This window comes from Theropithecus gelada, chromosome 3 (genome assembly GCF_003255815.1).
Source record: "Theropithecus gelada isolate Dixy chromosome 3, Tgel_1.0, whole genome shotgun sequence".
NCBI classification, from domain to species: domain Eukaryota; kingdom Metazoa; phylum Chordata; class Mammalia; order Primates; family Cercopithecidae; genus Theropithecus; species Theropithecus gelada.
In genome coordinates, this window is record NC_037670.1 from 152569156 (window position 1) to 152583789 (window position 14634).

The following is a 14634-nucleotide window of genomic DNA, read 5'->3' on the forward strand; positions in this document are numbered from 1 at the left end:
TAATGCATGTTTTATATGGTCCGAAGGAATTGGACCAGATCTTAGAAGGCCTAGAATGTCAGATTGCGTTCTGATTTTGTTTGGAAGCAAATAAAAAAAAAATAAGAAGCAGAACATTGTGTTTTAGGAAGATTAATCTGGTAGCTGTGTGTATAAAGAGTAAGTATAGGGAAAAATCGAGGGCAGGCACAGGTAGATCAGAAGATTCTTGGCCACAAGTAAGAAGAGCCTGACAAACAGAGGTATGTTGAAGATTGAGAGGAATAACTATAGAAGGGGAAATAATGGAATCAAGTGGATGTAGCAATCATTGGGTTATGGGGATAGAGTAGGGAAGAAGATAAGAGAGGTTTTCAGCCCAGGAGGATGGTAGTGCTGGAACCAGAATGGGGAACTCTGGAAGAGGAGGAGGTGACAGAGGTTTGGGAGGAAGATTAGTTTGGTTTTAGGACACGTTGAGTTTGAGGTCTTGGCAGGACATCCAAGGGGAGACGTGGGCAGTTGTTAGATGTTTGGCAGTTGGGTATAGAGCCAGGATTACATGTCTGAGTTCTGCATGATCACGGTGATAGAGAAGGTAAGAATGGATAGACCTGCCAAAGGATAGTGCAGAGAGAAATAAAGGGCCGCAGTACATGACTGAAGGTAACAGTAAGAAACAAAACAAGCAGCCAGAGAGATAGGACACCTAGAAGAAAGAAGCAACAAGAAGGAAAAGATCTCAGGGGTTGGCGCTTAGTGATAAATACCATAGAACAATCTAGTAGGACTTCTAACTATCATTTAGTTGAAAGACAAAGTCTAAGGACAACATCTTAGGAGCAAAGGGCTTCTTCACAAGAAGTCTAATGGTGAACAGATTGGTCAGGAAGTGGAGAGAAGCAGTTACAATGAAGAACAAAGAGTGGCAACTGTGGCATTTTCAAGGTTTGAGCTTATGGAGAGTATGTTTTGAATGGGGAAATATGCATCTGTGGGAGGAGAGTGGGAATAAAATAGAATGATCAGAAGTACAGGAAAGTGGACATTCATAGAACAGGGCTCAGGAGAGAAAGGTTGAGGGCACATACCTGCAGTTAATGTCAGCTGCCTCTAGCTGTTTCCCCTAAGCCATGTTTTCATTCCTTTTACCTTCTAGGTCACATGACCATAAGGTTTTTTAAGTATTATTTTTATTTATTATAATTTAACATATCTTATGCTGTCACCTGTACTGATAACTCAACATCAAGTTGAGTTACCCTGTACTATCAGGTTCAAGTGATTCTCCTGCCCTAGCCTGCCAAGTAGCTGGGATTACTGGCGCACACCACCCGCCTGGCCAATATTTGTATTTTTAGTAGAGGTGGGGTTTCACCACGTTGGCCAGGCTGGTCTTGAACTCCTGACCTCAGGTGATCTTCCCACCTCGGCCTCCCAAAGTGCTGGGATTACAGACGTGAGCCACCACGCCCAGCCGCCTATATTTTTTTTAAACCACCATGCAACAGGCTTCAGAGCACATTGGCATACTTTTTCTAGAAAGGGCCACATAGTAAATATCTTAGTCTTTGTGGGCCTTATGGTCTCTGTTACACATGCTCATGGTACAACTGTAGCCCTGTACCATGAAAGCAGTCATAGACAGCAAATACATGTGGCCGTGTTCTAATAAGACTTCATTTATTGACACTGAAATTTGAATTTCATAGTCATCACATTGTTGGAAATAAATTTTCGGTGATGCAAAAGAAATAGCACTCAAACATAAATTTTCTCAGCAAGGCAATTTTACTTCTATAGAAGGGTGCGACGCACGGATGGAGCAATGACGAGAGGACACCCGAACAAGGGAGGAGAAGGGGCAGGTAGCCCCTATTGCTGTGTTGTTCCCCTATTGGCTAGGGTTGGACCGCACAGTCTAAGCTAATTCTGGCTGGCCATTTTAAAGAGCGCAGGGGTAGGAGCCGGAGTGGCGGGGTGAGTAGTTTGGTGGGAAGAACAGTTACAGAACAGGTGACTCTGGATGAATAAGAACAGAGCAGGTGACCAAGGATGACTAAGGTCAGAGCAGGTGATAGAGGCGAGGAGGGGGTTGTTTACTGAAACTAGGGACAAAGAGATGTAAAGAAAGAGGAAGTTAAACTTTAAAATGAAGAACAAAGAACAGGGGAGCTGAACGTACTGATACATTGGTTCTTTGGGGAGGATCTCAGAACTCATTGTACTTAACAATTTAGAGGCTGAAACCTTTGAAGAGAAATTTATTGTATCCTACAACATGTCACAAATATTCTTCTTTTGATTTTTTAACCATTCAAAAATACAAAAATCATTCTTAGCTCACGAGCTGTACAAAATCAGTGGGCAGACTTAGTCTTCAGGAAGTTGTCTGCTGTTCCCTGCTTTAGGGTATGGTAACTATGGGTATGGTAAAAAATAACTATAGCGTTTGGTAAAAAGTAAATAGATAAATAAGGCAAATGCCATTCTTGACCCACGGCTGGCCCAGGATCCAAACTACTCTGGACAGGATGTTTGTAGCTTGGCCTGTGCTCTTGGAGAACCTTCAATTTTCACAATTCCTTTCCCTTTTGCTTGCTTTCCACACCCCGCCGCCTTCCTTTTTCTTTAAAGTAAAGTTGGTGAGGTGAAGGGCTCTTGCTAAGAGTTTCTCAGCCCAGAGGTTTTTTTTTTTTTAATTCATTTTCTTTGTTTCTTTCTTAAGTGTTAATATTTCTGACACTAGCTGTTTTTTCCTCCCCATCCTACTGTAGGCTGAGTATACTAATCTCTAGACATTTGGAATTCACTTGCCTCAGGAGGAGGAGCTCAGAGCAATTTTGAGTGAAAGCTCAAAAAAGGCAATAGTTTAGAAGTACTCTCCACACATCTCAGAACCATTTTGTTCAAATAAAACAGTTTGGTCTAGAAAAAGTCACTCTAAATTTATACAAGTAAGTAGCTTTTACATTTGGCTGCCAGGTGTGTGCCAGAATACCTTATGGAAGCGTCGACTTGCAAGATCCATAGGGGTATTTCCTGTGGCTTTCTCTTCACCTTGTAGCAAATCTCTAGCAGCCTGGACAGTAGATTCAAATTTTTCTCTTTATCCATTAACATGGAATAAAAAAGACCAAGAATAGGAACCTTTGGTGCCAAAAATCAAAAGGGGGAAAAATATATTTTATTTGATTTAAAGATAAAGTCCTATTGCTTTCAAATAAGTCGGAAGAAATAAAAGTTGAGGTTCTCAAAGAAACCAACTCCTCCTTGCTCACACATAGCATTTGTGCCTGTTAGAGGCTGTCTGCACAGTACCACTGTGTTACATAAAAGCTTGAGCCATGTAGGAGCTTTCTTGTCATTCAGAAGACTATAGCTCTAGCTTTTGACCTCAGATACTTTGTTTTCTGTGAATTTGTTAATGAAGGTATGAGGTTGTTTTGATATGGATAATAAAGAGAAATCCAGGGGGGAAAAAAAAAAAAAAAAAAAAACATTTGAAAGACACAGATCTCTCCCATGCCCAGTTGTTCTTTCTGCTAGTAGCTGACGGTGACATTATTGCAGCTGCTGCTTATAGCAATCCCGAAAAATGAACATGGGCATTGGGAAGCAGACAGCCTGCTATCTCCAGTCCCCTTCCCAAACACACCCCCAGAGACAGCCTGGCAGGGTGGTTTACGGCCTGCTCTTGGGATGCCACAGGAAAGGAAAGGCCTCGTTAATCAGTGAGAGGTTTTTTTTCCCCCTTAAAAATCATTGTTTTCCGATCTTGCTCTGCAATGGGGAGAATTATAAAAGGTTATTCCCATGCTGGCCTGATTGTTATCTTCTGTACCAGCTCCATCTAAAAATGCTTTTTTTCCATTTGGGAGAGTTTGTCTGTTGTCTAAAACTAACAATAAATCAAATTCGGTGAAGCTGGTTTTGTACCTTGCCTGGCTAGACTGAGAGCAAGATATTCAGTATAAGGCCTCATCCCCTCCTTGCCTCTTCCACTGACTGTGGTCAGTGATTGAGTATTTAATACACATTTACCTTTAAGTCCTGAGAGTAAGCAGTACTAGAATTCCTCATCAATACTCCACATGTTAACTCATACGCATCCAGAACTCTTGGAAAAGCAGGTTGTTGTAACAGGTTTGGTGTATCTGTTTTTGCTAGATTTTCTCCTCTCTGGCATTCATGTAGCAAACTGAATTATTGAGCATCTCCTGTTTGCCAAATACCGGGGATGTAGAGAGAACTGGCATATCCCTTACCTCAAATGACTGTAGAATAGGGATCTATCATTAACAGGCAAACAACTATTATGACTTGTATCAGAAACTCAAGGCATGTTTAACAGCCAAGCACCACACTTCCTGTCTGTAGATGCTTCGCTTCTCTTCCCCTTCCTTTCTTCAAAGAGAGCTGCAGTTTCCATTGCATTGTGAAGACTTGGTTTTCTTGTTCCTATTCCAAATTAACTTCAGTACCTGGTCTTTCAACAAATGCATCAAACATTACAAAATCCGAACAACCTAATAAAAGTCTATCCTAAAAAACTGGAGCTGTGACTAAAAACAGCTTCAGTCTCAGCTTCTGCCCAGTTCTGACTCCCCTGACTACAATTACCTGAGGTATTTGATCCCTTTTAATTAGGATCCCTTCATTCTTCTTTTATCCCTTTATTCTGATCATTGAAAGAGCTTTAGCAGTGACATGTTCCAAAATTGGCCCACAAGATGCTACCTCCCCTGAGGTAACAAAGTAGGGGTTTAGAGAACAAGGGAGAGAATAAAGAATTTGAGAAAATGCAAAATCCTTGTTTTACTTTTAAACCTTTTAGTACAAACTGTAGCCTCATGAAGAACAAACTCTTAGGAACCAACTGGTCTGCCATTTCCCTTTTTCTTTGGGCCGTTTTAGGAACATGGAAATACACGCCCTAAGTGAGATGATGTGCAGTTTTCAATAGCAAACTGATTCATTGACAGCGTTTGCAACCTGAGTCCTCCATATTATTTCTACTTTAAAGCTTATGAGCAAGAAGTACAAGTTTTTGGTGTATGAGCTATTACAGGTCTGAGAAGCAATGGCATGAACTGATTTGGCTTTGTATGTTACTTAAGTGATAACTACGTTCCTTAAAATTAGGCAGATGGTCTGTCTGACTCTACCTTTCATGTTGATGGTTGAAAGTTCTTGATTTTTTTCTTGATACTTAAGGAGGGAATACCTATCTATATATTGTTAGTGCTGAAGAATTTTTGAAATCGTCCTGGACAGACTTAAAAGTGTTGCTTTTCTCAGCCTTTATATGGAGTTTAAGTATCTACAGTCTATGTGTAGTGGAGCTTTTTACAATTTCTTTTTTTTTTTTTTTTGGTGGGGAGAAAGGTGGTATAGGAAAGTATAGAAATGGAACTAATTGAGTCTAGGGGTAAAAATCTGCTGGGAGCCTGTGGATTATAAATCGAGTAGCTCCAGCAGCAGGTACTCAGGCAGAGGTATAGGAGTGCAGTCAGTGGGACAAGAAGCTTGTTTTAGTGTTCCTTCTGTGTCTTGTCCATGACATTGACTCCAGGGGACCAAGTGCAGTCTATAGAAAGGAGAGGTGTCCATAGTTTCCTATCTGGAAAACTTTTACAGCATTCCTGCCTGGGGTCTTAGAGACTAGGAAGGAAGATGAAAACTAGATGAGATATTCCTGTTCCTCTCCCCACTATCCGCCCCCCACATCTGCACTGAGCCCCCCTTTATCTGCTAGCTAGGTATGTGGCTAGGTAGATAAACCCTGTTTTGTTGTGAAATTTCCATCAAAACTGCCATTTTGTCTCCCCCATCATTTGATCAACAAAAATTGTGTTGAAATTTCAGGGACCATTATTTAAAGCAGAGATATTGAATATTCAATATTAAATAATATTGAATATTATTAATTTGTCTAAATATATAAAATAAAATCACAATTCACTGGCCTGGGCTCCTCACTGTAAGCAGAGGACTGCACTCAGTGACCATCTTTCAGCTTTAAGACTGAATAACATTTTCCCTTCCATTGGGAAACTTATTTATATCCCAGTAGTCATCCCCACACTAAGTTTCTCCGACATGGTGTCCAGATTTTCTTTCCCCTAATAATTACATCCCCTGTTTTCAGGCTAGGCATTCTCCCTCCTTTCTTGTATTTACACCTTTCAAATATTTGCAGATTGTTATCGTGTCACCCTCTTAGTCACCGCTTAGCCAAGCTGTACAAATTTAGCACCTTTTATCTTCCCTTTAGAGGCAGGTCTCCACGCCCCTGAGTCATTTTCCCCTGCTCTCTTTAAGTGTGCTCCAGTTTTCTGCATTTCCATGTGGCCACATAACTTTCCTAGAACTGAACATAGGTCATGAGTGAGAATTGTTTTCCTCCTTTGGTGTGTCAGAAGCTAAACATTTCTGCTGTGCTCCAGCTCAGGTCTCTGACATAGCTGGTCAGTGTTGACCACTTCAACTCTGTAGTTAAACCACGTTCTCCAAATGTGCCAATTTAAAGACAAGTGGGGTAAAAGGGTGTAGCTATGCTATATTTTTTTTTAATCTTTGAAGTGATATGTAACCATGGGAAGGTGGGATATATGTAGTTAATGGATTCTGTTGGCCGCTTTCCTGGTATTTGCATAAAACACCTCTGTTCTCCAGGTGCGTCAGACTAAACCTCATCTCAGGTCTGCACCCTGACAGTTCATCAACCATCTCTTTCTCTGTGTGTTTACATTTTTCAGAACTATTTTTCACTAATATTCATTCAACATTTATTGAGGTTCTCCAATGCCACTGTGTGCTACATAGTATACTGGGTGCTGGAAAGATTAAAATCTGAATGTGACACAGTGCCTGCCCTAAGATGCACTGTTCTTGTTTTTGTTTTAGTTTGGTTGATAGTACCAGATCCTCACAGATTGGCTTACAGTGTCAGTGAGGGGAGAGAGCAGAGGAATATCCATGAAAATCTAATAGGAGCCTAGGTAGGGTCAGGTGTCACAGATCCTGGAACTTGGGGTGATTCTGAGTCTGAGATTACTCCAGGGACCTCACTGTAGATCTCCAGTGTTAATGCCACCAGTTCGTCCCCTCTGCTTATGGCCTCCTTCCTCTGGCTCCTGCTGGGCTTTTGTTTTAAACACTGCTCAGTTCAAATTCCAGAAAGAGACTCTTATGGCCTTACCTGGCATCTGCCATTTCTGTTTGAATAGAGCTGTTTTTCCTATTGCTGGCAAGACTGCACATTTGCTACCCTTGAAGCTGCTACAGCACCACTCCCTCCCTCTCTGCCATTTCCCACCTTCTGTGCTGACTTCCCATTCCCAGCTTGTGGTGTGGGGAGAGAACAGAGGCCCAAGGCTGTCTCCTTAGTGAGGGATGTGTCTTGTTAAGCCCCGCGATTGACTTGTCCACTGCATTCTGCCAGTAGCTTCCTAGCCACACATGCATCTGCCTAATATAATCCAATTATCTATCATGTACTATTTCTTTTCTTTTTTTCTTTTTTTTCTTTTCTTTTTTTTTTTTTTTTTTTGAGAAAGAGTCTTGCTGTTTCACCCAGGCTAGAGTGCAATGGTGCAGTCTCAGCTCACTGCAGCCTCCACCTCTGGAATTCAAGCGATTCTCCTGCCTCAGCCTCCTGAGTAGCTGGCCCTACAGGCGTGCACCACCACACCCTGCCAATTTTTATATTTTTAGTAGAGGCAGGGTTTCACCATGTTGGCCAGGCTGGTCTCAAACTCCTGTCCTCAAGTGGTCCACCTGCCTTGGCCTCCCAGAGTGCTGGGATTACAGGCTTGAGCCACTGCACCCGGCCATGTACTATTTCTTAACATTCTGCAACATATAGGCCAGATGGCAAATCCAGTCACCAATAACATACCTTTTACAATAGTAGAGGAAAATAATCTTTTCCTAGCTGGTAATTAACTTCATGAGCGCAAAGTGTTTTCATCATTGAATCCTCATCTTCCACGACAATCCTTATCTTCCTGGCCCAGAGTAGACATCGGCAAGTATTAGTTAAATGGAGAGTGGAGGTCTGCTAGGTAAGCTGGTGAATTTTTCAGTGTCCCCCGTGGACAGAAAGCAGGTCCTGTATGCCTCCTGTGCCACTGTGATGTCTGATGCAGTAGTGAGAACACAGTGGGCATGCAGTAGACACCGTTGACTAATCCTTCAAACTGTTTTTTGTTTCCACTTGAGTTTTGTCTCCTTCAGCTAATGCCTGGTCTCTTATTGGCAGAGTAAGTGCCATTGGGAAGTTGTCACATGCTTCTAGCCAAGACCGATTTGTCACACTTCCCTTAGCTCCCACTGCCCAATAAAGGAAAAAGTGAACACATTTTGAGTCCTGAGGCTTAGTTATCATAAAACTCGACAAAGAGTGTAAAATACTCAGAGCAATACATAAGTTTCACATAGCCATCAACAGAATCTCTTACAGAGCCCATTATCTTGTTATTAACAAGAATGTGTATTCTTGTTCCAAAGCTGACTGACCAGAGTGTTTGTGTTAATTGACCTAGTTAGCCTATGTCTCTAAATGTATAATTTTTTTAATAGAATGATTGCTCCATAGCCCAGCATTTTAAGTTTGATATTTGTACTCCATGAGTCAAGGCTTGGGTGAGGAATCCCAAAACGGCATAACCAAAATGGTAAGATTTTGTGTCCAGATAATGCAAGGCCTTATCCTTCATTTTATAAACAGATGAGGCCTGGATAAGTTTAATATTCTATCAGTGGCAGAGCAGAATCCAGAATCATGATGTGCTGATGGCTAGCAATGAATTTTCTCTTCCTAAACTATACAAAGTCAGGCAGAAACCTCTTCTTACTTGATTTTATTTCATTTTATTTTGTTTTGTTTTGTTTAAAATAGCCATGGTCAACCATTCATATCCCAGAAAGTCTAGAAAAGGTGTGAAAAATAATGAGTTTTTGCTTATAGGCAGATGGACTTTTAGAGTTTGAAAGAGGTCAGGAGCAGCAGCCACATGGAGCAGGAGGTGGGGCAGGCATTTGTCTTACCTGCCTCTCCTGTACCTGCCCTTGTGGAAGTCAGTTAAATCCCACCATGGGGGATCTGTCTTTGTTCTGGCACACCCCATAATAGGGAAGGAAAATGCTCAGGAATTTTGGGAATTTTTTTTTTTTAGGTGTAGTGTTCTGTCTTGTTTTGTGTTTACTAAAACAAAATAGTTTGTGTCTTAAAGGCTTGCATCAGAGGTAAGCTTGGCACTTCACTTGCACCTGTGGCATTTGAGGCACAGCTGAGTTGTTCATATATCTTTATCAGCAGGCAGCACTGCAGTGGTATGTTATCAGAAAAGACAGCTATTAGTGGTAACATGCAGAATCCAGCCAGGCACTTCCTCAACTGGCTGGGGAGAACTTCTGCAGCTCCAGTGATATCTCACTTCATATTTACAGTCCAAGGCCCTGTGTGGCTTGGGAGCGCTCCGTTGCTGCCTGTCAGCCTGCCCAGCTGAGCATCAGCAGCCTTGGGTTTGCTTTCTTAGAACCCAACTTTCTTTCCCTTTGTCTATTTTCTTTAACTTTTTTTTTTTTAACGTCCATTTTATTGCATCACCAGCCCAGCAGCGCAGGCGTTGCTTGAGAGAAGGTGCAGCATGGATTAGGTTGACTTGCTCTCTGAGCTCTTGGGAGAGGAGGGCACAGCATAACTCTGTTCGCTGCCAGCATGTGGCTTCACCTGGCTTTCAGCAGCAACGATAACGGACTTTTTGGCTTCAGAATGTTCACATTTGTGTGGTCTCCTTTCTATCAGTGGACAGCATATTTTTTGCTCTGTTCCTTGGTCCCTTAGTATACAAAAGCAAGTCTAGAAACTTGATAAACCCTCAGTTGGAGCACTTTTTTAACTCTGCAAGAAAGCCAGCAGGACCTGCCCCGTCCTTCCATCCTTCTGTCTTTACACCTCAGTCAATACCAGTGTTTTTCAAACTGAGTATTTGTCCCACTCGAGGTTTTAAATCAATTCAGTGTCATAGCCATCTTGGTTTTTTCCTTAATCAAATGGTGAACAGAAGAGAGACTGTCAGTATAACATATATAGTCAAGATTAACCATTGTTTTGTGGAAACATAATAATTGCTAAGCTGGCCTCCAATAAAAATAACCCCCCAAATAAATAAATAAATACATAAATACTGTTCTGCAAAAGGTAATATCAAGATGGCAGAGAAGGAAACCTCAGGAAATGGTCTTCCTGCCTAAACAATTGCACGGCAGAATCTGCCTGATGTGACTATTTTGAAACTCTGGAGTCTGTTGAAGGCTTCTTACTTCCAGTGGTTGTCTACAGGTGTCTGTACCCATATTTAAATGTGTATGTGGGTCGTAGTAAGAATAAAGTTTGAAAAATGCCCATCTACAGTATCTTCTATCTGTAGATGTAGCTTGGCTCAGCAAATTTCTGATACTCAGACATTCAGATATCATAAAGCCTGTCCTGCTATCCTGGCCCTGACTTTGTACCTTAGTCTGGGAATAGACTCTGCCTCTGCCTGATGGGAATGGATGTGAATGGATGTTTACTTACTTCCACTTGAAAAAGGGCACAGAAGCACCCTACTTCAGCTTCCTACACTTGTGCGCTGGAGCTCAACTGCTGGGAAGTGGACTAGCAACATAACAAACGCCCTTCTTTGCCTTTGTGTCTACATAGAGTGGTTGGGATTTGGTTTCCACAGGCCCAAAGGACTATCTCATGAAAAATGTTTTGAATATATTTCTGCTTGATTTGTTTAATTCCCTGGCCCACTGAGCCATCATGTTTTCTCAATTTAATCACTTGGTGGTCTCCGGGATTCAGGGGAGCTACTGCAATCTCTGTAGCCTGACCAACCTGGTGAGATTTCAGAATACCAAGAGAGTGACAGAGGAGTAGAGTGATACTCAATAAGTGAAGCTCAGAAATCTTTTGTGCCCTCATAGTGAAAATTCAATCCCTTAGTTCCTGCTGCCCAGTGTGGTACCCTAGCTACATCCCAGTTCTAGTCCCCAGTTCATAGCAGCCCCACCCAGCAGCGCCCCAGTCCTGTCCTGCCCAAATGGCTGCTAAGAGTCTGAAACAAACTGAACACTTGTTTTAGCATTATGCCTGTTTCTGCAACAATGCTTTTTCTCTGGTTATGTGGCAAGATTGTTCAATGGAATTGTTTATTTTTCTCTCTGATGATTTTGTTCTTGCTTAGTTTGCAGATATAAAAATAAAAGTGTTTTGGCTATTGATGTAAAAAACATGGGCCATCTTTCATTCCATTTTTCTCTAGCCTCATCTCTCCCTGCAGGGTTAATCTCAGGCTCCTTGGCTCATGAGTTTATTGCTATCTTTTACAAAAATACATTCCACCCCTCCCTTGCAGGCCAGCACTGAAGTGCCAGGAATGAGGCACCCTGGTGATCTTCCTAGCCATGTGACACTTGGGTGGGGTCTTCATCTATCCTATCTTTTCAAGGGTGGCAGAATGGTCCTTGCTGTCACCTCAAGCTGCTCTCCTGTGGCAGTCTTTCTCCTGGCCTAGCATTTTATTTGATATGGGGTATTCCATTTGTGAGGCCTTGGGGCTCAGAGAGAAAGCTCCATTCTTCATCTTCGGAAAGCCCAATATATAGCCTATTCCCTTCCTTCTGAGCTTTGTCATCTTGAATCAATGCCCTGGCCAGAAACATGAGCAGCACCTAGCTTTATTCATACATAGAGATGTACCTTCTGTCGTAGCAGCAGTGGGACCTTGTCTCCCCCAAGCAGGTGTTTGCCATCACCGAGACACCCTGCTTCTGCTGCCCCTATGCCAGATCTCTTGTACATTCCCTTGAGGCTGTTTGTAAATAAAAGGTAGCACCTCTTAGTTCTGCCTTACTGCAGCAGGAGAGATCACCAGTGATTCAGAGACACACATACTCCATGCATCCTCCCCCAGATCTTCATCATTTTCGTTTCCTGTGTCTCTAGCCCAGTTCCACTTTTTGTGAAATTATGTCTGTAATTATATAGCGTCATTATAGCTACAGTGCGAATTTTTCTGAAATATTTGTAAGTCTCAGGTATCAAAATGTAGCATATTTCATGGTCTGTCACAGATGACCACTGTTAGTGGTAAATATACTTGCAAAACTAACGGGTTGACTCAAAGAAAGAAAAGGCAGTCTCACTTGGTTAGTGAGCACTTTGTACAGAATCCTGGGGTTAGATACAAAAAAAGTTTGAAGGATAGGATTCTGTCTTCAGGAACAGGTTGGTTATGGGGGTCAAAGAGGATTTTGAGGTTTTGAGCACGGGAATTGCTAAGAGTGATAATGACGATACAGATAATATTAATAATAGGATAAATTGAACCTCTCCATGTGGCAGGCATCGTTCTAAATAATCTCTCCTAGTTCACACTGCAACCTTAAGTGGATATATTATAATATCTGTTTTACAAGTAGGGAAACTGAGACTTTCTGAGTAATTTGGCTAAGGTCGCACAGCTAATAAGTGATACAGTTGGGATGTGAAGCTGGGTTTCTTTGGCTCCGGGCACCTAATATTTCATCAGTATTCTGAGGTGTTTTGCTTTTCTTTCTGTCTCTCATTCTGAATGAAAAGCCGATGATACTATTGTCCAAAATACACCCAGAGTTGAGAGGGGAGGCTTATTTGAAAAGTGACACCGAATTAACACTTTTGAATTTGGTGTAAAAGTCAGACAGCAAGGAGAAAATGTCCAGGAGTCAGTGAGAATGGCACTTAGGAGGCAGAATGGCTGGGATATCAGTAGGTGAGGGAGCCATTTCTGTACGAGATGGCTCAAGCTGCAAGACTGTGGGACCATCAGTTGGAACAGTGCAGGATGAGGAGTTCTTGCTTATCTTACTTGGAAGGCTCCTTGCCCCATGTGCTCTTGATAATTCCTGGATGCCATGGCTGAGAGCCCCTATCCATTGGTTCTGCTGTGATAGTGTTGGTTTTTTCCACCTGGAGAGAACTAAACCCCTCCTCCACTTCTCCCATTACCTCTGTCTTCGTCTCAGATAGAATGGATGGAAGTTAGATTTAACGCCTGCTTCACTGGAGGTGTCAGGGGACCGTCCTTATTGGACAGCAAGCCTAGTGGGCACCTTTTCATCACAGATTCTCCTTTTCTCCTGACGCAGGCATTGAATGCCCCAGAGGAGCCCGAAACCTCCCAGGCTTGGTGCAGGAAGGAGAGCCCTTCAGCGAGGAAGCTACACTTTTCACCAAGGAACTGGTGCTGCAGCGAGAGGTAGGACACCTTCCTGTTGCTTCTTCTGTGAGGAGGGGTGACAAAATAAGGCTCCCTTGGTCTGCCATGTCAGAGATCAGTCTGTTGCTTTTTCCACTGCTCAGCCTTGCACATCCATAATCCATTCTTGTGTCTGCCCACATCGTATTTCCCTGAGCCCTGCTTCATTGGCCAGCCACCCCCAAATTGCTCCCCTCCACTGGTGGCCTGGGATGTGTGGTGAACACCAGGCCAGCCCAGCCAGGCTCCTGATGCAGAGAGCTTACATCTTTGCATTCTTCCTCCTTGGTGAATTAGCCTGAGCTGCCTGCCTCCAGCTGGATTTAGAAGCTTGACTAACCCTGTCAGGGGCCAATTTTCTTTGAACATTTATTTGTATCTTTGAGTAATTGCATTTTCTGTAGCAGGTTTTCTGACTTAATTTAATTGTATTTCTGTTTCTGCCTGTTGGGCTGGCTCTTGCACGCAGGAGTTAGGATCTCAGCTGCTGTGGTGCCCTTCTACCTGCTAATTTTGCTCAAGCCTTTGTCAACAGATCCATCTTCTTTCCAGGATACCAGCCATTTGTCTTGCTAGGTGGGCACAAGAAAGGAGCAGTGGGGAGGTGTGCTTGGCTCAGCCTTAGGATTTTTAGATCTGCCATTGTCCCCATTTCTTTTACAATCATCTATAGGGTCCCTCCAGCTTTCATAATACTCACAGAGGTACAAGGTTCTAGGGTCCTAGAGGCTGTCTCTCTAATGAGTCTTTGTAGATCTTTGAGAGCAGATGCGTGGACTTCTTTAGGATGCTTAGTGATAAAAATACCTGTTTATAAGCTTCAGCTTCTCAAGCTGATTTGAATTGCTAAGAAATACATGATGCGTGAGAGAACAAGAGAACACGCCAGTCCGAGATGCTTATGTTGGACTATCCTGGCCTTGAGAGAAGTGTTGGTTGCCACCTCTTGGATATTTCTTTAGTGCTTGCCTTCTTATTTTGTAGAAGAAAGTGGAGTGGCCAAACAAATCCTGAATTCTCAGTTCCATTTCCCAAACATCAGCTACAACATCTGCTTTGTTGGCTGTCCGTACAATGATTGGGGGACTGGGGGGCTTAATTGTGTCATCAGATTCACATTGCCCTCCATTTCATTTTTTGTGAAGATGTTTTTGTTAAGATGCTTATGAAGATGCTTGCCAAGTAAAAATCCTTATATTGACATGGAAGGTGCTTCCCCCTCTCCTGTTTTGTAATTACACAATGCTGCCTGAATTTTTATCAATTAAAAATAACCCCGTGCAAGAGAAGTATTTCAAAAATCCAAACACTCCAGTTGTCTATAAGTGCCTGTTGCAATTTTTGAAGTGGCCCAGGG

The 14634-nt window shown here is 42.5% G+C and overlaps 1 protein-coding gene across 1 annotated transcript in view; it reads left to right on the forward strand.

Moving 5' to 3' along the window:
* The window catches only part of SND1 (staphylococcal nuclease and tudor domain containing 1), a 437130-nt gene that overhangs the window by 322112 nt on the left and 100384 nt on the right, over window positions 1-14634 (forward strand). Inside the window, exon 16 of the mRNA XM_025379159.1 lies at window positions 13168-13277. Coding sequence (XP_025234944.1) covers window positions 13168-13277 — 110 coding nt within the window. The remainder of the gene's footprint in view (window positions 1-13167; window positions 13278-14634) is intronic.